The sequence below is a fragment of the Centrocercus urophasianus genome, unplaced genomic scaffold (assembly GCF_019232065.1).
Source record: "Centrocercus urophasianus isolate 14NV4802_14NV808 unplaced genomic scaffold, USGS_Curo_1.0 seq_12, whole genome shotgun sequence".
Lineage (NCBI taxonomy): Eukaryota > Metazoa > Chordata > Aves > Galliformes > Phasianidae > Centrocercus > Centrocercus urophasianus.
The window spans coordinates 28,234,444-28,257,590 of NW_024884364.1; the positions used below are offsets into that span (position 1 = coordinate 28,234,444).

A 23,147-nucleotide genomic window follows, 5' to 3' on the forward strand; every position below is an offset into this window, starting at 1 on the left:
CACCAGAGATCCTCAATGACAGGAGTACACAGCATTACTCACCCATCTGTTTCATAAAAACAATGCTATCCGAGTGCTCTTTCAGTGCTCACCATTCAATACAAAATCCCTTCAACAAGCGAGATATTTTCTTGCACTAGTCACATGAGACTAAGCATAAGAGACTCGCCAGCTTCAAACTGACTGGAAGGGATAAAGCAAAAAAAGGTCTCTGTCTCTTCAGAATGCTTTTGCCTCTTCCATCTCTTTAGTGAAAACTAAAGAGTTTTCACTAAACTCTTAGTGAGAGTGAAACAGCCACCAGTACCACCTCTGCCACCAGCACCCTCACCTTTCAGGAGGAGCCTATCTATACTGGCTGCCAACATATGAATCTCCCCATGTTCCCAGGCAATTTGTATGCCTGATCTTCTGACAGATCCAAACCACTCCTGAAATGCCCCCGTCTGCAAGCACTCAGCAAGCACTACAGCACCACTGATGCATGCACAGTGATTTGTGGTCAGGCCCAAGCCAGTTACTCCAGCTCACTTACAGAGCTGCTGCTCATTAGCTGTAATTCAGTTACACCCATGGCAATACAAGGAGTGCAATTTATCTTACACCTCTCCCACTGAAGTCGCATCATGGCACACTCACTGTAATCCTAACCGTACACACACAGTTACTGCAGCTCGGCTGACGCCTGGCAATTTGTTAAACTCCATTAGCGACACTGAGTTTGAGCTCTTAATTACTCCATAATCAAGACCAGCTCCAGACAACAGTAGAAAATGCAACAGAAGACACTACTAGTCTTCCGTGAGCCAGCCTTCAGCTACCACCCCACACCTCACTATGGGATCACTTGCATGCTGGCTTTCCAAGAACATTTTCAGCTACCTGAGAACATGGTATTCCACGTCTTGCTGAAAGCCTAATTGGGAGCTTGAGAAAGCAATTACACTAGAAGTGCGTTGCAGCGAATCAACCCAACACCCATTTGCCTACAAGTCTCTCACTGCTGGCCAGGGGGCTGCATTCCCAGAGCCTGTGCACGCACACAAAATGCTTGCTTCCCCCAGGAAGGAACGGGGGTTGATATTATCACAGATGCTCTCTGCTCCTCCAGTCTTTTGACACCATCCCACAGAGAAAGCAAACTGGCAGCAGAGAGACAGCCTGCTGAGTTAGGAAAAAAAGGATGCTGGTGTTTGTTTACAATTCAATTAAGACTTGAAATGTTGTGACCCATAAGGAGAAAACTACATTTTGGTTCCAGAAACCTTTCAATCTGATGTGACTTATGTCTTGTAAGGCACAATAAAAACATAAATATTTACTTGATAACTTCCTCTTTTCCTCTCCTTCTGCACTGTCTGCAGCACAGCTGGGCTAATCCCATTTCCAGCACTCTGAATCCTGACCTTCTTAAACAATCCCATACCAGGATGTTAAAACACTCTAATCTATAAATAATGCATTCTCCTCATCCAGCAATGGATTACTGTTCCATAAAACTCACTGAAACACACCACTTAGTCTATTATTTAACAAAATAATACTGAGAAATACAAATCAGCAAAGAGCTGCCCTCTTTCTTGCTAAATTCTTTCAAATATTTGACACCACGATTTCTTTTGCATTTGATCTTGCTCTCTTAAAAAATTGTTATGGAGCAGTTATTCTCTTCTGGTCGCCACCAAAGACCTTCTGTTTCTTTGCAATGGCAGAGACCAGAACTAGCTGGTTAGCCAATGTCAAAGCTAAGAGCAGTGTCAAAGAATTCTGCTGCCATGGAGTCATCCAGACCAACCACCAACCCACCCCCCCCACGCCCACTGCCCAAGTCCCTCAGTGCCACATCCACACGGCTCCTGAATACCTCAGGGACGGTGACTGCACCACCTCCCTGGGCAGCCTGTGCCACTGCAGCACTGCTCTTGCTCAGAAGAAAGTCTTCCTAATATCCAACCTAATTTGTATCCACCCTGATCCTCTCCTAGTGTCTAACCTAATGTGTAGCTTCATTGAAAGTCAGCTGTGTCTGCTCAGAAGACCAATATCTAGCTGGCTTGCTCCCACCTCTGTATTCCCACAGGCTGCCATCGTGCAGAAGCAATGCCTGCCCTATGCTGAAGCCAGCAGAAACCCCATCACTGATTTCCTGGAGCAAAAGCATAAAGCTACAGCAAACGCTTGAATGATGCAAATCTGTGGCTTGGCAGATTTAATCCCAACATACATTCTGGAAAAACAAAGTAGTTCTGCTTCAAAACAAGTTGGAGCTCTCTTGCAAACAGACGGCATCCTTTCAAGAGCGAGTTCCTTGAGGAGGTGCAAGCAGGCATGCCACGCTTCTGCTCTTGGTCCCTTAGCACCATTTGCCATGATTAACACAATGATTTGCCACACATTTCTCATAGTGCACAGATCACTTCTGCCTCTGAAAGGATAAGGGAAAAACAAGCAGCCCACTGACACCCACAGACTGCTCCTTGGCTCCAGAACATCAACAGCAAGCGAACACTTCAGTCACCTCTGGAATACCAAAACACTGTCAAAGGAATTAATAGCTGCCTTGACAATGGGTTTCTGGCATATTAAATGAAACAATTAAAGCTCTAACATTTAAAACAGCTACAGCGTGACTTTGTTCTGCCAAAAACAGACACAGTACACTTCGCCTCTGCACAGGAAAATTCCTCAGAGCCAATAAGCTGTGAATCAGACCTGAACCCCACTCCTTCCATCAGGAAGCACCCAGCATTGCAGTGGCAGAGGGTCAGGGTCGCAGTGTAGAGACAGCCCCAGGGCCAGGCCGGTTCTGAATGCTGTCTTAGTCACTGTAACTGCATGGCCAGGATGCCCACATTTCCCATCACCAACACAAGAATTAAGCAATTTAGATTTAAAGATAGCGACTGGTGTATGGAACAACCTCGTAAGCAGAGTAGTAATCAGAAAAAACGAGCAACTTGATGCAGGACAGCCTCACGCCTGCTTCTGCAGCACTGTTGGGATGTGGCCAAGTGTGAGACTTTCAGACCCCCCTTCTCACCTGATTTAGGGGTGCCGCAGCATCGCCCTTCAGAATGTTTCAGCTCTCAGTGCCTCATAGAAACATCTAACAGAGCTCAATTCAAGTTGAAACCTTTTGCAGGGCTCATTTTAAACAATTAAAGAGCATGGCAACCTGTAATTACTAAAAATACAGCCAGACAGCTGGAGAAGGGAAGTATCTTGAACAAGTAACAAGATACTACATTTTCTCTCTGAGAGAATTTAGCTACTAAATACCTGGCTCCCTTTCAATCACTTTGAATTCTCCCTGCCTGCAACAAAAGCGTGGTGCGTCCGTACCTGCGACAAGCACAAACCCCGTAAAAGCAAACAGTGCCCAATGATCCCATTAAACATGACTTAGAAAAAGAAACACTTCTGTCCACGCTGGGAAAAGACACAAGCTGAGAGAGGAAAGCCTCACAGAGGTTCCCGGACATGCTGCATTTCAGACAGCACAACAACGCGACAGCCCACAGACACATTTCACAGCCTGAGCTTAACTGCTGTCCCCAACCCGGCCCCCAGGAGAAGTTTGTGCTGCTGTAAATCATCTTACCATTCATCATCAGTAGCACAAACATCTTTGCTTGCCGTATTTCACAAGCGCTGGCTGCCAATAACAGAAAGGAGGAAGCGTCAGCGTTTCATTCCCCTTCTGCTTCAGAGTGGGTGTAACTCACGAAGTTTCATGCAAAGATGAGATGGGCCCATTGGGTGTGTTTGAAGGCTTGGGCTCTCACCATCCCTCCCTCCCTCTCCCTGCAATCCTCCTCACAGCGCTCCCCAGGCGCTGGCTGGTGGGAATTGCTGCCACTCAGCCGCTGGCTCCCGAAATCCCAGCTCCTAAGGACTCCCCTCCAGGGTGGCTTTAACTCACTGTCATGACGAAGAGCAAGGGCAGCCCATAATTACAACACCCAGCCCGCTGACAGTGGCAACTCATGCCTGTGACCACAGCACCGTCGTCCCCTCTGTCGCTTCGCTAAACTGTGCCCTGCTCAAGGTTTGCACACATTTTCAGGGAGCAACTCAAAATAAAAACTTCTGACCTATTCTGCACTTTTTGCTGTTGTCCTCAACTGTCTTATGTACTGCAAGATCTCTCCTCGGGTATTCCTCTGGGAACACATGCATGCCTAACTGTCCCACGTTTCGTTGTCCACTGGTGCAAAGGAACTGAAGAGATCTGAAAACTCCACATGGATCAGGTATTTCTGAGTTCACTGCTTTCACATAGCTGTTTCTAAATTCAGTTTGAATCAGCACAGTCCCCCAAAATCAGAATTTTCTAATGGCTGCTACCAAAAAGAAACAGAAATACAAATCCTAAGCAGTTGTGTTTATCCATAAGTTTGCCCTATTTTGAGTCTGTGCTCAATTATAAGGAAGAAGAAAAACAGTTATCAAACTATCCTTGGAATGAAGCAAACAATGCAGTCAATATTTTATACAAACAGAAATCACCAAATTAAACAACAAATTAACATTTACAGCTCAGTGTGATGCTTCAGAAACACAGAGCACTAACCGTATTCTAGAAGTTCTGACCTCTGCAATCCAGAAGTAACCATAGACTGGGCGAAGGACAAAATTATTACAAAAAGAAGAAGAAACTACAAAAGTTAGGCGCAAGACCCCAGCTCTTCCATGGTTTTGTCCAACTGCAACAAACACAGAGCTATGGGGCTCCCCTTGCTCAGGTGCTACGGATGCTGGAGGACAGGATGGGAGGAGAAGAGACTTTCCCGGAACAGACAAGCCGAGGCAGCTGGACAAGTGATGTGATTCTGCACAATCATTCTTAATACACCCCATTATCGGAAACAGGCATGCATGCAAGCTGAGTTTACTTGCGGAACAGTCAGTTTTAGTCCACTTCAAACAGCAGGCTTTGTTTAACTTCACATCTAAGTCAGATCTTTCCGATGTATCTGCCCACGCTCAGAAACCACCGGGTCCCCCTGTGGCTGCAGGCACTCCTGCCGAGCAGGGCAGTCCTTCATCGCAACAGCAGAAAGGGCTGAGGGAGGGATGGGACTGAACGCATGCTTGGCAAAGAAAGTAATGGAAAGACCAATCCCCAGCCTTACAGCTAATTTGAGCACAGAATGAGTAAAGCCAAACATCTGTGGGCCAGCCAGAAGAAAGAAACCACAGGCAGACCAGGGGAGCAGGCTGACTCCTCCTGAAGTGCTCAGGGAGGGCAACAGCAAATCCACAGCAGGCTAGCAAGCAGGTTTGGCAAGTTGGGAGTGATTCAGATGACAGCTGCTCCCACCTGCTCCAGGTTCAGCAGGGCACAGCAAACACTCACCGTCTTCAATGCATTTGAACAGCCCGAAAGGCAAAACCATACTGGGAGCTCCCATGTCATCTGCACTTAGTCACCAGCACCAAAATGGCTTCTCTGTTACATGGAAACTGGTGTGTACATATACACACGCATGCATACACACAAGCTCCCTGAGATACAAAGCAATTACTCTCAAGTCCTGAAGAAGAAGCATATATGCTTACGAAGTGAGATTGAAAGTGATTGTCTGAAGTGTTTTTCAGCTTAGAAAGACCAAAGAGGCACACCCTTTTGCTACAAGCCTTAAATGGATTTGCATTTTGCTACAGTGCTTTGTGACACCATCTCCTGCCAGCTTCTGATTATCTAGAGCAAGTCCACAACCAGCCCAGGATCCCCCCAAAACACTGGTTAGATGTGTCTGCCTTCCCCTCTAGTAGCTGCCTTCAGGCAAACAAGGCAACAGTCAGCCTGGCCACCGATGAGTTTTAAACTGGTGCAGGAGGACCAAAAGCAGTAATTTCACCTCCCCATCTTGACCTGGTGCAAAAAGGATGACCCTTCTCCAAAACCAGGCTGAGGAACACAGCCCGCAAAGGCCCCAGAGATTTCCAGAGCAAAGTAACAGGCGCAGGTAGGATGGGGAGCAGCCAGCTGGCAACACCCCACCTCAGCCTGTTGGTTCAGGCCCGCCAGTCCCAGGAGAACAGGCATTTCCAGGCCCAGCCATGCTGTCAACCCCACTAAGCCATTTCAATACATGCCTTTTGATGTGGGCTTTCTCCCAGATGCACATGCTAGCTTGTATAAACCGTGGTGCTCCCTGCAATTAGCGAAGACCTACCAAAACCTGTTTGGAGGCAACCTAGCATATTTTGGGCCAGAGACAGGCTGCCGAGCTGGCCAGCCAGTGGGGCCATCACCTCCAGTACAGTGAGAGAAGTGGCCACCAGCTCACCAGCTAAGCACTGCAGGCCTCTGGCTAGAAGATGACATGCAATTGGCGTGAGAGATGGTTATGCTTCTCCTTTTCTTAGCCAAATGAATACAGTATAGATGGGAAAAGCCCTTTCCTTTCCATTATCACAAAAAATAAAATCCTGACAATCCCACAAGAAGTCTCCATGCCCTCCTTGAGTCCCCTTCTGTTGAGGAGAAAGACATCCCCAGTGGCCCACATCAGCTGGGGCCATCACTGCAGGACAGCACCTCCTCAGCTGTGGAAGGAGAGACACGTTCCAGCAGACGTGAGTCCAAACCCTGAGTAAAGGTATCTTCATCAGACCTAATTAACATCCTTGGCTTCTCACACCCGGGCACACCTGCTAATTAGCACACATGAGTTAATATCATTTTAACAATGGATTATCACTTTGGGCAGAGAAGTGGTTGGGAGTAGCTACAGTACAGTGACTCACAGAGCACAGCAGTAAGTTATGAGGAACATCAGGGCTACGCAGACCGTATCTCTGTAACTATGGGTTACCTTACAAAGCCAAGGCGCTTCAAAAATTCATGATCGTATCAGCTGTATTTTCCACTGGTGCAAACAGATGGCCTTGGAGAAGCGTCCTGTCTACAGAAAGGCCCTGTCTCCATCCTGCAGGCAACTGGAGCCTTGCAGACCTTTTTTCAAGACCCTGATGGCAATGGTGGAGTTTCTAAAGAGGGAAACCACAGAGGACAACATACCTGCTTTTGTCAACCCTCTGGTCAGGCACATTCAGGACACAACCCAGGGCCAAGAAGGCAATTATCATCTGCCAAGAATGACAACAGGCTGCACACTGAGATGGCTAGCTCCAGTTTTGACGGCGCTCCAAATATCCCACAGCCACAGACCAAGCTGGTGGTGCAAGCGAGGCACTCTGACACACTTGGCTGTGATGTTACATTCCTTTTTCACAAAACACTGTAAACTACAGCTCTATAATCACAGTCTGGGTTTCGGAGGTCAAGTTGTTTCATGTATATCCTTGTGGATAATGGATACTTGTGGCAAAACCATGCACGGGGGCTCCACTCCGGTAACAACCCTGTCCTGAAAGTAACTCCCACAGTGGTACCCATGCAGCCTCACACATCCAGAAGGAGCTATGACTAAGACTACTAGTAAAACAAAAGGTTGTCATTGTCTAGGTGAGGACACAGTTTCGTTTGAGCCACCTTTTATTCAACAATGAATGGAGATAGAAAGTCAACACAGGCCTCATTAATTGTTTTTTAAAGTCTCAGCTTTTGAGCTGGATCTCTATGATGCAGCATCTCACAAGAGGGCAGTGATGGAAAACCACGCATTACCATCAGAATCACTTTTACCTCCTCAAACTGATACTTAACGCTGCCTGTCTTTACTTCATCCAATAAACCTGCAAACCAACCCTTGCCGATTAAATAATTTTAACACCATGAAAATTTATACTAGATTGAATGCATCCATACTCCCCTTTATCAGAAGGAGTTTCTCAGCCTCATGTTTCTATTTGGGATTAGGAACAGAATAGTGAAAGACAAGTATTGTTCAGCCATAAATAGTTCCCTTTCAGCCTCTACAAAAGTAAGCTAATGAACTACAGGTTTTTTTTCCTTTGGAGAGGTCAGCATATATATCAACTCATGGGAAAATTGATCCCAGTTGTTACATGGCAAGGGTAGCTGAAAGGTTTCTAATGAGCTACAGGGAGGGGATGGTGGCAATCAGCCAGCACACTTGCCTGTGAAACCACCATCAACAGGCATGCACTGCTACCTCTGGAGCAACGAAAAGTTAGAACTGAACATTTGTATTTCCTTGTGCCACTTGTTGCTTACAGTTCTCACACTGACTCTGCAGAGTGTGTTCAGGGAAATCACTCGCCAACAGTCAGCACAAGTCAGCCCGCATGCAGAGGTAGGAGCAGTAGTAGCAGTGACTACCGGAGTCATCCAGATTCATACAAGTAAAGCACACACCCCCATGCATAGAATCGTATCATAGAGTAGTTTGGGTTGGAAGGGACCTTAAAGAACACTGAGTTCCAACCCACTTCCTTGGGCAGGGCTGCCCCCCCACCAGCTCAAGCTGCCCAGAGCCCCATCCAACCTGGCCTTGAGCACCTCCAGGGATGGGGCACCACAGCTTCTCTGGGCAGCTGTGCCAGTTTTCTCTGGGCAGTAAGCGCCTTACTGCCCTCTGAGGAAAGGATTTCCTCCTAACATCTAAACTAAATCTCCCCTCTTGCAGTTTAAAGCTATAACCCATTGTATCAGCCTCAGACTGTAAAAAGTCGTTCCCCTGCTTATAAGTTCCCTTCAAACATACAGGATTCCTATCTACTAAAGAGGCCTGCTTCTAGTCATCTAGCCTCAAGAAAACCTAAGTTGTGAGGCTGTCCTGAATTCACAGAGAAGTGCATGCACACATGTATCCAAGGCTGCTGCAAGCTTCTGCAGCCCCCAGCCCAGGGAGGGCTCACAGAGTGCATGAGACCCCCTTAGAGGACACAGGAGGGCGTGCTCAGGGCTGCCCGGTTCACAACTGTCATTGTGGCTCAACAATATTGCAAGAGCTTAATGCAATGGGATCGCTTCCTTTTTCAATGACCAGGATCATGGAGGCACATTTTATTCAAGAAGTATAATCCTAACACCTCCTCTCTCATTTCTTTGAATTTCTTTGAAAGAAACTGCACAGTAGCTGCTGTCATCTTCTTGGTACACTGACATGCTTCCACCAGATCACTGCCAATGGTTTCACTTTTATTGGAAAAAAATCAGTTCAAAATGAGTGACAAGCTGTACACTAGTGATGATGCTGCCAGGTGATGGATATCATAGGTTCACATTAGTTGTCAACATTATTCAACACTAAACACTAAAATAGGACTCACAAGCTTTTCAATTCACCACACTGAAGTATGAAGCATACAGGATGTCTTCAAAGGGGCCTTAAGCTGCCCAAAGCCAGGTAAAGCCTTTGACATACAGCAAAGGTCTCTGAGCTTTATTTCTTTTCAGAAGAAAAAAAGCAGCACACTGTCATACGAAATTTCATTAGAGCCCTGGCCATGTTACTCATGTTACACAAAATGTGAAAGAAAGCAACACAATATGGGATGCAAACACAAACAAGGGAAGACAGAAAGACAAACTGAGAGAAGAGTGAAAAAACAAAAGAAAAAAAAAAGGCATCCTGGAATCCTATATTGTGGTCCAGACCCCACTGAAAGCAATGGCAGAGATCTCCCCAGTGCAGTAAATTTAAGCTCAAGGTCTCTGGACACCCTCCTGAGGCCCACAGAGGGATGGCTCAGCACTCCTGCATGCAACACAGCTTCTGCACTGAATGCAACTGCTGAAAAGGCCTAATCCCAACAATGTCAGTTTTATGGATAAGATGGCATAAAAGAGGAAAAAGACACACAGATCATTTACAAACCAAATCCTGTTTATTCATTCCAGCTTGCTTGTTCCATCTGAGTCACCAAGATGACAGGCGGAGTCATCATTGGCCCTGTATTAGGCCAATATTTATAGCAGAAAGAAAATGAAGCATCATAAGGAATAACTAATTAGATGTTAACGTAACACTGTGTAGAACTGAAGTAGCATCCCACTGTGCTTTATAAATAATTAGCAAATTAACTTTCATAATACCCCTGTGAGGCAAGTATTATCTCTATCCTCTACGTGGCCAAGCAGAGAGCAAGTAGTTTGCCCATGACCACAGACCTTGCACAGAGGCAGAGTTACAGCTGATGCCCTGGTACTGTCATTAACACCAGCCCAGTATAAAGCTCAACAGTACCAAAATAATTTAATTAATTAAAACGTCACATCTGGCTTAGGCCTACCAAAATCCATGACGCTGCCTAATGGCAGCCTCTGCCCCACCTCCAGCAATGGCTCACCGTGCACACAAGGCCCTGTCATGAGTTGGGAGAAGGGGGGCCAGGAACCGAGGTGGGGGGGGAGAGGGGGAAACCACACCACCCGCAATAGATCCAAAGTAAACAGCTCTGAGCAGCTTCCCCTTTTCTAGATCCCCTTTCCAGGCGTAGCCAGGAGGCAAACTGGGTATGAAACTAAAAACAGTGACTGTAAACTTCCACAAACATAACTGGCATGACAGGAACTACCCTCCCAACATAACCTTTTTTTAAAGCCCATTTATTGAACAAAATCATCATCTTCAGTGATCCTAAATACTTTAAGGAGACTACAACAGTGATGCCGTTTGCACTCTCCTTTTTGTCACCCCTACCTCCAACCCTCACTGCATAGGGGTGATGGACACATCCAAAGCCAAGCCAGCTTCTCAACAACCACTTACTGTCAGGCAGTGGAAATAGGAAAATCATGGAAGGGAAGCACCCAGCATACAGGATGGATGGCAGAACAAACAGTCCCATAGGTGCCCAGAGGCTTCTTTGAGCTTTCCACAACAGTGCTCTGAAATTAAGGATGCTCTTCCACAGCTGCCCACATCACCTAAAGCAAGTAACAAGGCCAGCTCAGAAAGCTCCCACTGCTGCCCCATGGTCCCAGCTTTGCCAGTTGCTGCAGACCAGATAATGAGGTAGATGCAGGCTGAAGGCATTGTTTCTCATTGTCTGGTCCCCCCATGAAGCACTCCAAGACCCCCACAGAAAGAAACGGTACAGAAATGTAAATGGGGGCTATTACTTTCTGTCAGATGCATGTTAAGAAAGTAGGCAGACCTGCATCTATCTTAGACACAATGCATAAAAATAAAAGATGCGAGTTGACTCTATGCGTTCTCATTTTTAGAAAACAAGCGCTATTTCTTTTCTTTGTCCTTCTCCTCTTTCCTATCTTAACAGCCAGATGGTAAACAAACTCCCCTCAATGTCAAAGAAAAGAAAACCCAATCTGGTGTGAATTTTACTGTATCCGAGCTCTACACAGGAATCAGAGCCCAGTCCTGACAGTCTTTACATATAGCCTGTCCAAAGCTCTCCAATGTGAGCAGAGGCCTTACCTTCACACTGTGCTTAGAGGGTAAGCACCAATGACTTCCACACGGCAACTCAGAATTATAAATATCACAGCTGGACTTGCCATCCCCCAAAACATCTCTGAGATTTAATATCTGCCAGTTTTATGCCTTAGTGCCTTCCCTTTTTCTACCTTTCCTGTTAATTTGTTCGAGCTACTTTAGCAGTCTTCTTTCCCTTTATAAAACCTCCTATCAAGTCATTCAATTGAAAGGCAATTTTATCAGGCGATTTTACTTACATATTTTTCCTTTTTATAGTCAGATGACAGTGATCAGTTGACAGTGTTCCTGTGTACTTGTTTGCCTGCCCTGTACTCCTCAAAATGAGCAAACCAATAGCTGTCAAGAGCTGTACCCATCCTAATGGTGCCCATGCTATGGCCACGTACAGTGCTACAGTCGTCATCAATTGAATCACTAGTAGTTTTGTTTGAATACATGCAGATCTTCACCATGAAGATGCCTGAGGTGAGAAATGAAGCTGGACCGTGATGCCCAGGGAGGTTGTGCAGGCTCCATCCTCAGAAGTCCGAGATCTACCTGGAGAAAGATCTCAGAACTGGCCCTGCTTTGGGCAGAGGGACTAGATAGACCAGGTAGACTAGATATCCCCACACATCCCTTCCCACCTGACTGACTCTTGTGACTCATGAATTCCAAGCTCAGGGGCACACTCTCAAACAATTATGAACCAACTGCTCAGGAATGAGTCTGGCAGAAGAGTAAAAACTCCACATGAAGAGATCAGCCTTCCTAAGTGCTGGTCAACCCAACCACTCTGCCTTGTAACTTACTCACAGCTTGTGGAAGGGTTTGATCCAGTCAAACCACGCCAATGACAGTGACGGATGGATCCTGCCTCCTTACAGATCAATTGCCAGTCTTGCCTTCCAACCTAGCTCCAGGGCCAGCCACAGCATCCCAAGCTGCTTCAGTCCAGCTGAGATGAGGGCACACAAGTCTCTGCTTGGGCTTACCTATAACAGCCATTTCACCAGAGAGACACTGACTTCCAACAGAGACTGCAGCATTACCCAGTGGCAGTGGGATGAGCACAGCTGTCTGCCAGGTATACCCTTATCTACACTCTCAACCCATAGCAGAACAAATTTGGAGGACTTTCATACACAGCAAGGAGACCAAGAGCAAAGCACGTCAGAGACATGCTAAGATAGGACAGTATTTAGAAATGCCATTGGCAACTTTTACTTTGAAAAGCTTCAAAATTACAGGAAATTGTTCGGACTCCCCCTGTTAAGAAAACAAACTGAGAAGCATGACCAGGAAACACTGTTTAAATGTTGGCTCTTTCTCATGGTTAGCAGGCAAGGGAAGGAGGTGAAGAAAAAGAGCAGGAGAAAAGCATGAAATGTCTTCTCTGAACTGCAGTCTGAAGTCTTTGACTTTTCCTTGATACCAGTAAATCTAAAAGAAAATAAAATCTCTCCAAGTCCGGTTCCTAGATGGAAGAAGGTCACAGCTTGTTACAAAGAAGACAAAGTACATGGACTGCAATATTCAAACACAGGCTCTGCTCGTGCAAGCCAGCTACCAAGTAATCACAGACCACTGACAACACTCACTGGCAATGCATACATAGGTACACACACATGATGCTACACACTTTCCTTTGGAAGACCTGCATTAAGAGCCAACCTGAGCCTGCAGCTACCCCACTGCCACTCAACCACTACTTTTTGACTTACACAAATGTATGTTTCTAAACGCTCAGGGATGATTAATATCCTGAGTGATCTCTAAGACTAAGAGTTCATACGCAGATTAACTGCTTAAGCAAGCTCAGGGCCAGAGACCAGCTCTCTTACACTGGCAAAAACCTTGTTCTCTGACAATCATAATCATTTCAGAACTGCTGATTAATTTTCCTTATCTGAACTTCTTTTTTTTACTTTTAAAGTCCTGCCTGTTCCTTTTATTTGAGGCTTTTCAGTATTTGCTTCTTTCTTGAGTATTAGAGACTGGCTTTTGATTAAATACAACATTTGGAAGCCTGACTGCAGTACTGCCTGCCTTAGGTCACAGAATCATACAATATTCCAAATTGGAAGGGACTCGTAAGGGTCACTGAGTCCAACTTCTGGCTCCAAAAAGAACCTCCTCATTTTATAAAAATCATTTAAAAACATAGGAATTGCACGATAAGCTGCACTACCATTTATTCCTAGTCATTTTCTATCCACTGCTAACTGGTTATCTACCATTTCCAAGAGGAGTTTGGCTTCTGGATTATTTTGATTATTTCTCCTTGGCATTTATATTTATCTTTGTATTTCTAAATGTCTTTTAAAAACGTGGTTCAATTAAAAAAAATAATCAAGAGAGAGAAAGATTAAATGGTATCTTAAAATGAATGTTTAGAGAAGTTTATAACCCTGCCATACATTCATCATAGACAATCCTCCATATCCTGGGCCACCATGGCTAACCACAAGCAGGACTTCAGCTGCCTGACAAGGGTCTTCTGTCTCAAAAACTCTCTATGTATCAACTCTAAGAAGCTCTGGGAGATGTCAGTGTTATAGAACAGATGCTTCTCTGCAAAAGCCTGTGCAAACCAAATTATTTCTCCTCCCAGATCTATTCCTATTTCCCCTCCCATAAATACGTGATTAATATACAGCAGGATGGTATAAACAGTAGTGAGTATGCATTAAACTGGCAATAAATGGGGTAAGTGGCAGGAAGAACACAGAAATAGGTTGCAGAGCAGTACAATAGCTTGATTTAATCAGTTGCGTTACTTGCTGAAAAACAGTAATCAGATACCACAAGCTTTTGCATGCCAAGAATGCTGCACTTGAAGAAATCACTTCTATAACTTGGGCCAGCTTCCCCCTCTGTAGCTACAATTAGCAGATAAGGGAATTCTTCAGACTTAAATGATCACGTTCCACGTTTTGGAGCTCAGCAAAAACCAGCTGAGCTATCTGGAGGCAGGCCAGACGAGGTCAGGACAGCACAGAGGGTGTGATCATCTATCTCCTCACCCACGTTAGGGACACAGGGTGGGCCTCAGAGCATACCCGTCAGCTGCATGAAAGGGGAGCCTCCTGCATCAGCCATGGAGGAACACCCTGGAGAAAGCCCTGCAAAAGCAGAATAAAAACCACGGAAGGCCAAACATCTCCTGCAACCCCCCCATTAGGTGATCCCACAGCATGGGTGACCCAGAGCCACCTCAGGAAATGAAAGCCAGCAAGATCTTCATTGCACCTTCATTAAATGCAGTATCTCCAGGCTGGGCTTTGAGTCAAAATCAACATATTCAGGTGCTAATATGACTGAGGCTGTAACCTCATGTTATTTGAACCAACCCTTCCCCACAAAAAGGGAAAGGACGTGCATGCCCTTCCTACTCCTCCCTTCCTATATACCCTATGTCAGCCCTGCAACACCCTCCCCCATCAACACTGGAGTCAGCTCCAGGTCTACTCCAAGCCTCTCATAATGTAAGGCAGCTTTGCTTGTGAACGTGGCAAGACATGCACATCATTTTGTTTTAACTGCCACAGGGCTGCACAGGAGGGAGACCTTCCTCTCTTGCCAGAGGCAAACTTCTCATTGATGGCCCTTGAGTTTCACATAAAGCCAAAGCTTTGGGAAACAATGTTGGCCATCACAGCATCTGATTAAAAGGACAGCTTTGTCTGGGAACTGTGCCTCCATCATGCTGCAGCAAAGCACATCCAGGAAACAGAGCAAACCTACAGCATGAGCTGCGCATGGTTTATATACTGGATCAGCTCCTTGGTCTGACTGTCACACGTGGCATCACCCAACCCACATAAACACACACAAAAAGAAATTAACTTTTGGATTTGCCATGAATCACAAAATAGTGCAGCACCTTTCAGAGCAGCAATCCCTTTGACATTAGTTGTTATTTGATATGATGGAATGGGAGAGAAAGAAAAAGAGAATGAAAAGGAAATTTTTCACATTTTTCTCTGTGGTTTTTTTTGTTCGGTTTTTTTTTGTTTGTTTTTTTTTTTTTTACATGCACTGTCAGCCTATATCCCAATAAATGTCTGCACATCTCTTCATAACATAAATGTCAGCCCTGCTGTGGACTGGAGCCTCAGGATTACCGTACTGGCAGAATTAACATATTCCTCATAAAAAATATAACATTTCATAACATTTCATTATCCACTGTAAACTGCATGTGCTTTCACTCCAGGGAAACTGGAAATATCACCCAGGCTGCCTGTCTTGCCATTTATCCACGCACTGGGGCCTTCTGTTGGATGTCAGATCAGTCTTCTAGTTTCATTCTTCTTTCTCTACAATGCAGAATTTTTTAATTTTTTTTCCCCCTCTGTTCTGTTTTTGCCTTTATAAACATGCCACACCATAAAACCTCTCACTTGAAAAAGCTTGGAACCCTGGAACAAACAAAACAGGGCATATTTGTCAGGCTGAACGTAGCGTGGAAGGAACCTATGGTGCTCTATGCAATAAGGGGAGAAGGCAATAGAGAGGTAAGAAAATCACAGGCAGAAAAGGCAAGGCTCCAACTCATTTATACATAAACTAGAGCCCATGGTCAGTAATGAGGTACTTCAGAATTGAATCTGTTCCCTTCTGTGGTTTAAACTCACTGTATTTTTCCTTCCCACTAGTAGGCTGGGCTGGCTGTAAATTCAAAGATTTGCATAAGCCACAGATTTTGTCTGTCTCTTTGAAAGGTCAAAAATTAGAGGCAGTACAAACAAACACATGTGACAAATAGGCCAGCTGGCAGCAATTTGGAGTGACCACATGGAGGAAGTGTGGAGGAGAATAAGGGCAGGATAGGATCCTTTAAATGCTTGGGTCTTACATATATTATAAGTTACAGGCTGCCTCAGGGGAATGTTATTATTTTCCTTAACCAGCTTTGTATCTTTGCAAAGATTAGTGACTGACTACCCAGATTTAGTGCTGTCACGTTTCTACATAAACATTTCTGAATATATATTCTTTGATAAAAGATGCAGCTGCTGACATGATTTTTCACATAAACATTTCACTGTGCATTATATTTCATATTACAGAGAAGTTTTCCCATTTTTATTTCTAAGAGACCGCTCACTCTCTTCTGCAGGCTGTGGAGCACTGCTTTAGGACTGAGAAAGGAATGGACACATAAGCAGAGCAAAAGAGGGGTGAGCAGCAGCTGCAAATGGATACACAAAAAAGTTTATTTACAAAAAAAAAACAAACAACCAACCAAAACAACAAACCACCACAGTTGTTACTCACATCAGGGTGTTACAGTAGGAAGGCCGGGAAACATTTGTTGTCCTCTGTAGCTTCTGGAATGAAAAAGAAAGCTTAACAGGTCAGCTTCAAACACCCGGCCAGACACGCAGCTGGTGTTAATCTGCATGACCCTCATTACCTGCAACAGACCTCTGCCAAATTCTGGCAGCCAAAGAGCCAGCCAGATTTTTATTACTAACATCACCTCAACCTATTAACGTAAGGGGGAAAATAATTCAAATCCAAATTGCTTCTCACTATTTGTTGTTGCTCTTTATACTTTGCCAGAGCCACGAAACCCAATTAAGTCGGTTCCACTTTTGTTTCCAGTCAGCTCACTGCAGGCACTCACGGCTGCAGGATCTGAGGTTGCAAGTCCTGCAGGGAATATTCCCTTGTTTAAAAGCAGCTCTTTCCACTGGACTCGGTTTTAATTAATTGTAGCACTTCTATTGATCTGGAGTTTTATAAAAAGCTTGCCTTTGGATGGCACGCTGTCAGTAACATTAAATTAGGGGGCCAAGCGTGGTTTAGACTGGCTCTCAAAAAGCAATAAACAGAAAGCACTGACTTAGGTATAAAACAGTAAATAAAAATGAATCTTAAAAATAAGGCTGTAAAACACTCATCCAGCTAGAGCAGTAAGAGGTCATGTGTGCCCAGCTAATATTATCACCACATGCTGTTCGGTGAGTCAAAGTGTGGCTGACGGACGGCTTCCCGAGCAGTCACCCAGCCCAGACAGACCAGGGTCGCTCTCTCTGACCAACTGTCTTCACTCCATCCACAAACACAGCTCCATGCAAGTGCTTGCTGATGGCTCTTTATTTAAAGCAGTTGCTCTCTGCGTTGTGGAATAAGCCCCTGTGACTTATAAGGAGAACACAGGACCTCCCATTGCCATTCAGCTGCACGCGGCACAGCCAGCCCTTTCAAACCTGGCCCAAACCCACAGGTGATGTAACACCACCAGGCATCCCTCTGATAAATGGACCTTCTTCAAAACCTGCAGAGCAATTTCCATCTGAGTGCAGCAACTTGTACCGGGGCTTAATGCTTTCTTCCTTACATCCCCTCCACAAAGAAAATCTGTGCCAGCTGCTATAGGAACACGGTTAATCTCTGCAAGCAGATGTCAGCCTCCAAAGCTGAGAAAATGACTTTGTTCTTCAGGAGCAGGGAATTTAAACTGCACAAAGTTGAAATGCCCCGATGAATTTGGTAACTTAAACCTAGAAAGGAAACACCTGCTTTCTGAATAGCTGCCTAATTAAATCCCGCTGCTGTTTTATGTGTTCATAATTCAACATGAACAGTCTTTTGCTAGTTAACAACGCACTGGCTGCGGTCAAACAGCAACCTAGCCAGAAAGAGTAGAGACAACTGCTGAGGGCAGACCTGCTCCCACAGGGAGACCTTCTCCTGCCACAGCTGGAGGGCCCAGGGCTAGGTTTCAGCTGTGCTTCACAGGGCCACAGTTAAAGGGTTTGGTAACCTGCAATTGACGTGTGGCATCTTCCCATTTATTCATGCCAGTGCTGGCATACAGTGAAAAGTTGGGGGGGAAGAGGAAAAAAAAAAAAACAGCAACACATACAAAAAGATAATTTTCACCAATAAAGTAAACGAAATAAAAGCCAAGAATACAAGGAAGCGATCAATCTGCCTGCAGGATTAGCAACCGCAACAACAAAAAGCATGGAAATGTAGCAATCCCCTAAACCGAACTAAAAATAAAGTGGGCAGCATTCTCATGGCAGCCCTCTGGACATTATGCTGCCCACAGCAGCAGGAGTGAGGCTGAGCAGAAGCTGGAAATGGGCCATGCTGCATCCTCACCCAGCAGCTGCAATGCAGCGGTCATGGCAGTCATCAGCACGGATGGAGATTTTCATGGGTGAAGGGGACGAGAGGCAGAGATGATGTGAGAGGTCTGCATGGGTGACCCCAGGGCTCTGTGCTCTTCTGAGGAGTTTCTGTAGGCTGCATTCAGAAAAAAAGAAAAAAAAAAAGAGAAAAATCTGCAGCCACCACTTTAAGAAGAGCCTGGAAAAGCCCTCCTTTTGTTTTCTTGTTAAAAGAACAAGCTGACTAGGGGAGCAGTGGAGTGCAAGAGCCATATGGATGTGGCACTGAGGGACACGGTCAGTGGGCATGGTGGGTGTGGGCTGATGGTTGGACTGGGTCATCTTAGAGGTCTTTTCCAACATTAATGATTCTATGAAGTCTCTGTGCTTTTCCTCATAACCATCCCAACCCAAGTATTAGTGGGACACTACACATCCCTTCTACAGCTGTAGCCTCTGCTGCTCTCAGAAGACGACTTGCCAAGCCCCAACAGCCCTGCCCGCAGCCATCCCCTCGCTGTAACCCTTAGAAACACAGAAGGTGTCATGTGGTGATGACTTCCACATATGTGCTGTCCTCCTGCCTTCAGAAACCACATCCACGGCCAGCCCTGAGCCACGCACCAAGAGACACATGCAGCAACACCAGCTCACTTTATAGGCCTGCTCTAGCAGCCTTTCTTTTCTCAGAAATGATATCGGCATTACTACACACACACACAAAGGATGTTAGTATGGAAGTCTGAAGGTGTGGTAATGTAATCCTAATGTGGTAGTGGTAATCCTAATTAAGGGCAGCACTGTCACTCTGTAAGGCACAAAATGCACATCGAAACCCAAGGCTTCCCACTGCAAAGCTTGCTTTCTACCTGCCTGGCAGCGCTTGAGAAAGTGACACTGGCTCCTCTCACAGCTTCCCCTGTGCTGGGCACAAGCAAGAGCAAGAGCAGGTGAGCTGCTTCCAGCTGCCTGGGCTCTGCCCCTCTTCCTCCACAGTTTACTTCTCTGTGTATTTTGTGTAAAAATAATCTTTGATACCTTACTACAGTAAGGTCAGAGCATTCCTGCTTCTTCCATCTGAGATTCCCCTCAGCCATGGCTCCAGCCATCTCAGAGATCTGTTTTGCCTCATCTACAAAAGCCTTTTCTATTCTTTTGTTGTCCTAGAAGTCTATAGCGAAACCAAAGAATCCCCAACAACCACTGCAAATCCTGTCTTTTTTTCTGATTTAAAATGGCTGTGACAGTACAATATCACCATACTGTACTTATCCCTGCAAACATGTAACTCTAATTCAACAATCCTATTACATATGCTCCTAGCATTTGTACAGAGGAGATTTAGCTCTGAGCTCTCCATTGCTTTATCTCTTTGCGTGTTTGCCAATGCAGAAATTATCTCAAGCTATAGACAGGTCACGTCCAAATGCTTCCCCCTATCTTGCTGTAAATCTGGAAAAAAAAATAACTGTCACGTAGGCTGCACTACACAGTCAAGACTACAAGCTCAGTTTCTAATAGTCACCCCTATGGCATGCAGTGGAAAGAGCTGGTCATGATATTTCCCCAGTGTTCTGTCTGTGACTCTATCAAAAAGACAACTTGTGCAACTCAGGGGTTCATGCAACTGGCTCCCAAAGAAGGCAGGGCACAAGAACTCCTGTCACACTTGTAAGGACTGGGGTCACTTCAGTAATGGTGGCAGTGAGAGCCACATGAGCTGGAGGGGAAGGAGTCTGCTCACAGCACAGCAGCCAGCATAGGAGCTTCCAAACCAGAACTAGTAAAGGGACAAGAGAGGCAAAGAGAAGAACTATGTACAGAGACAGGGGGGTGGGGGGGGGAAGCAATTCTGTGTTTCAGGGACTTGTCTCAAAGCTTGGGGGTAGGTTGCTAGGTTAAGCATAATGCCACATTGCTGGTGGAATCACCCTATCCTGCTCTCTCCCACCTCTTACTCTGACACACCACACTGACGATCTTACCCTCCAGACATGGCCAGCTACCCATGTTTTTTTGTGCCAACACTATTCATGCAAACTCATGGCTTCTGTCAGCAAACTGAGCCACCGTATAGTTGTCTATATGCCTCAGCAAAACATCCACCTCTTCCATAAAAAAAAGAACTAAGATACTCCCATTTCATTTATTACAAGCACACTGTTCCTACAGGCCAAACCCCCACAATATATGTTTACATTTCTTGAATCATCATCTCCTCCATCTAATATCAAAAACCTGTTTTAATGTTGTTTTGTCACTCATCTGCTAGGGAATTCCTCCCTTTTTTACTGTGGTATCCCCTCCTGTGTCATTGCCCAAGACTTGTCTCTTACCTCACCCCATTTCTTCTCATATTACACCTCCAACACATTCTTGACTGCTCATAGTTACGTCACTATTAGCAAGTCGAAGCCCTGGTTACACAGCATTCACAGGCGGGACAGCTCTATCTCCGTGAGAATATCAGCCCAGCTTTCCCAATGCACAGCTCTCAGCACTTCTGATGTTGCAGCCCAGGAGCAGCCCATGGAGCAATCAGCTCTACCTAGAAATCCGCCCTTTACTTACCACTATGAAGTAATAGTTACAGCTGCAGATACTTCTGATTTGCCTTGCAGCAGCTTTACTTGAGAAGCACTGACTGTACCGCAGGATCTTAGAGCAGCTGATGTTGGCAAGGCTCTTTGCGTCCACCTGGCCCAACCCCTACTGCAGATGGGACATCCAGAGCAGGGTGCCTAGGGCCACGTCCAGTTGGATTTTGAAGACCTCTAAAGAGGAGACTCCACAGCTTCTGGGCAACCTATGCCAGTGCTCTGTCTGCTGCGCAGCACAGAAGTGCTGCCTGGTATAAACACACAGAGCAGAAAGGAAGGACTGAGACGAGTGGGCTTTGTAAGGTGTTTTTTCTGTACCGATCACTCCAGCAGCTGAACATTGTCACTGTCATTAAACCTGAAGGGCAGAAGGTGTATCACATAGGTACACTCCCACTATTCATTCTAACCAAGACCACACACCCCCTTTGACTCCTTCATGCCACCCCAGCGTGGCTGCACCCACATGCCAGTCAAATCAGTGCCTGAAAATGCACCTGATGATGGCAGGTCCCTGTTCAGCCACGTGGCCTGAGAATACTGGGGCAGACACCAGCAAGGCAAAGGCACACAGGGCCCAGCAGAGGAAGAGGAGGGATAATACCATTCCCTTCAGAATCAGCTCAGTCTTGGAGCATGAAAAAAAAATAAAAATAAAAAATCCCACTTTGACTCTCCAGCAAGCAATTTTATTTTCTTCTGGAAAGTAAGTCCAAACAAGAAGCACACTGCAATCAAACTGAGCCATGCACCATCACCACAATGCTGCTCAGAACAGTTTCTTCTGTGTTTTTCCCAGTAAGCCTCTGATGCAGATTGCAGGTTTGGCTGCAGCACCTGAGGGGAATCACATCTTGCCCTGCAAATGCAGCAACCCACTCTGCAGTGAGCCATTTCAACTAACCAAGCCCTATTTCACTAACAGTGTCGCCCTATCAAAAATAATATAAGAAAAGGTTACAAGGTGCCTACACATAATCCCAGCCTGTGTTGCTGAGCTAGACTTTCCAACCATGCAAGTAGTACTTGCAGTCAACTTGCAGCCCCCCAGCAACCCCAGGCACAGCTGTCACTATAGCCCCATAGAGAACATGGCATATGGCATGACATATAGCATGGCACACAGCATGCTGCTGCTGCCTGTCACATCTACCAGTCACTCTGGCCATAACCAGCTCCATCCTCTCTGCTTATCCACAACTAACTTAACTGTGAAGTTAAGAAACATGAAAGCCTCAAGAGGGGAAAAACTCACTAATAGTAGGACGTTGGAGAGAACAGGGAAATAACAGCCGTTGCACATATAGTGAGTAGTTTTATTTAAAGTACAGCTTCTACCTGAATTCAGAGAATGACATTTTCAGGTGGCGTCTCATCTTGTGGGCAAGGCAGCACCTCTCCCCTCCCCCAGAGATGCCAGCTTTGCATCCCCCAGCAGCACAGGAGTGATGTTACTGCTCAAACCAAAGTACAACAGGCCCCTAGAGAAAACATGACGCAGTGTGCTATGACTGCTGTCATAGCAGTAGACCAAGGTCTTCACCTCTGATTTCTGCTCTACACATGCTTTTCCACAGCAAGGGCAGCCATCGCAGAAATGCCTCCCAGCTAAACAAGTATATCTGTGCTTATAGCAACATGAGCTTCTTGTCACATGCAGCTCACATGAAGCTTACAAAGATGCTCACAAAGAAGCTTACAGATGTCCAAGGATTGCCAGACAAGGAGCAGCAGGTGCAGCAGATCACTGCCATTCTTCTCCCCTTGAGCTTCCATGGATCTGCTTGTTAGATACATCAAAGACAGCAGGCCTCTGTCTGCTTTCATCTGCAGTTTTCCCTTCAAATCATCTTCCCTGACGTTACTAGTTCTCTTTCATTACCACTCCTGGTTCTGTCCATGGCTCTGGCTACTATATCACCTTGCCAAAATTATTTTCTACCTACCCACACAGACTTTCTCTTCCTTCAAACTCATTCTTTGCAACAGTATCCCAAGCGCCTTCCTCCCATTAATGGAACAAGCTGCCCAGGGAGGTGGTGCAGTCACCGTCCCTGGAGGTGTTTAAGAGCTGTGTGGATGTGGCACTGAGGGATGTG

At 45.7% G+C, this 23,147-nt stretch overlaps 1 protein-coding gene across 6 annotated transcripts in view; it reads right to left on the reverse strand.

Moving 5' to 3' along the window:
* Nucleotides 1-23,147, reverse strand: part of TIAM1 (TIAM Rac1 associated GEF 1) — a 143,586-nt gene that overhangs the window by 110,541 nt on the left and 9,898 nt on the right. For 4 of the 6 annotated variants that reach the window (XM_042810474.1, XM_042810469.1, XM_042810472.1 and 1 more), the window contains exon 1: nucleotides 3,602-3,654. The exons of 1 other annotated variant lie outside the window; for it this stretch is intronic. In XM_042810474.1, the coding sequence (XP_042666408.1) occupies nucleotides 3,602-3,626 (25 nt within the window). In that variant the 5' untranslated portion in view covers nucleotides 3,627-3,654. Of the gene's footprint in view, nucleotides 1-3,601; nucleotides 3,655-16,601; nucleotides 16,655-23,147 lie in introns of those variants that run through there. One more of the 6 variants, XM_042810471.1, reaches the window with a different exon arrangement.